Below are 497 nucleotides of genomic sequence, written 5' to 3'. Positions count from 1 at the left end.
GAGAACTCAGACTTATCGGGACCCCTAATAATTGTGCTTTCCCTAGGATTTATTTTATTACTAGTAAAAAGAATAAACACATATAAATATAGACATATAAATAAATAAATAAATATATATATATATATATATATATATATATATATATATATGTCTTTTTTTTTCTAGGCTGGAAAAGCTTCCTTTAGTTATATTTATTTGATTGGTATTGTGAGTAGCTTGAGTATATATTTACTTCTCAATATGATGAGTCAAGTCAGAATAAAAATAAAATAAAACAAAAACAAAAAAAAAAAGATAAATCATATATATATATATATATATATATATTTATTTATTTATTTATTTATTTACATTATAGAATTCAACTGTGGATTTATATCGAACCATTAGTATGCTCGGTTATGCTCTGTTACCTCTAGTCATATTATCATTAATATCTATAATTATTAATTTAAGGTAAATAATTAACGATGTTTTTGTAAATAAAGAAATAT

General features: G+C 20.3%; 1 protein-coding gene across 1 annotated transcript in view; it reads left to right on the top strand.

Moving 5' to 3' along the window:
* PRSY57_1471300 (Yip1 protein, putative) overlaps positions 1–497 on the top strand; it is a gene marked incomplete at both ends in the record, with an annotated part of 981 nt that continues 484 nt past the window's right edge. Inside the window, 3 exons of the mRNA XM_020115380.1 lie at positions 1–63; positions 169–255; positions 362–459. Coding sequence (XP_019970037.1) covers positions 1–63; positions 169–255; positions 362–459 — 248 coding nt within the window. The remainder of the gene's footprint in view (positions 64–168; positions 256–361; positions 460–497) is intronic.

Source organism: Plasmodium reichenowi, chromosome 14, assembly GCF_001601855.1.
Source record: "Plasmodium reichenowi strain SY57 chromosome 14, whole genome shotgun sequence".
NCBI lineage: Eukaryota > Apicomplexa > Aconoidasida > Haemosporida > Plasmodiidae > Plasmodium > Plasmodium reichenowi.
This window is presented reverse-complemented; position numbering and strand designations above follow the sequence as displayed.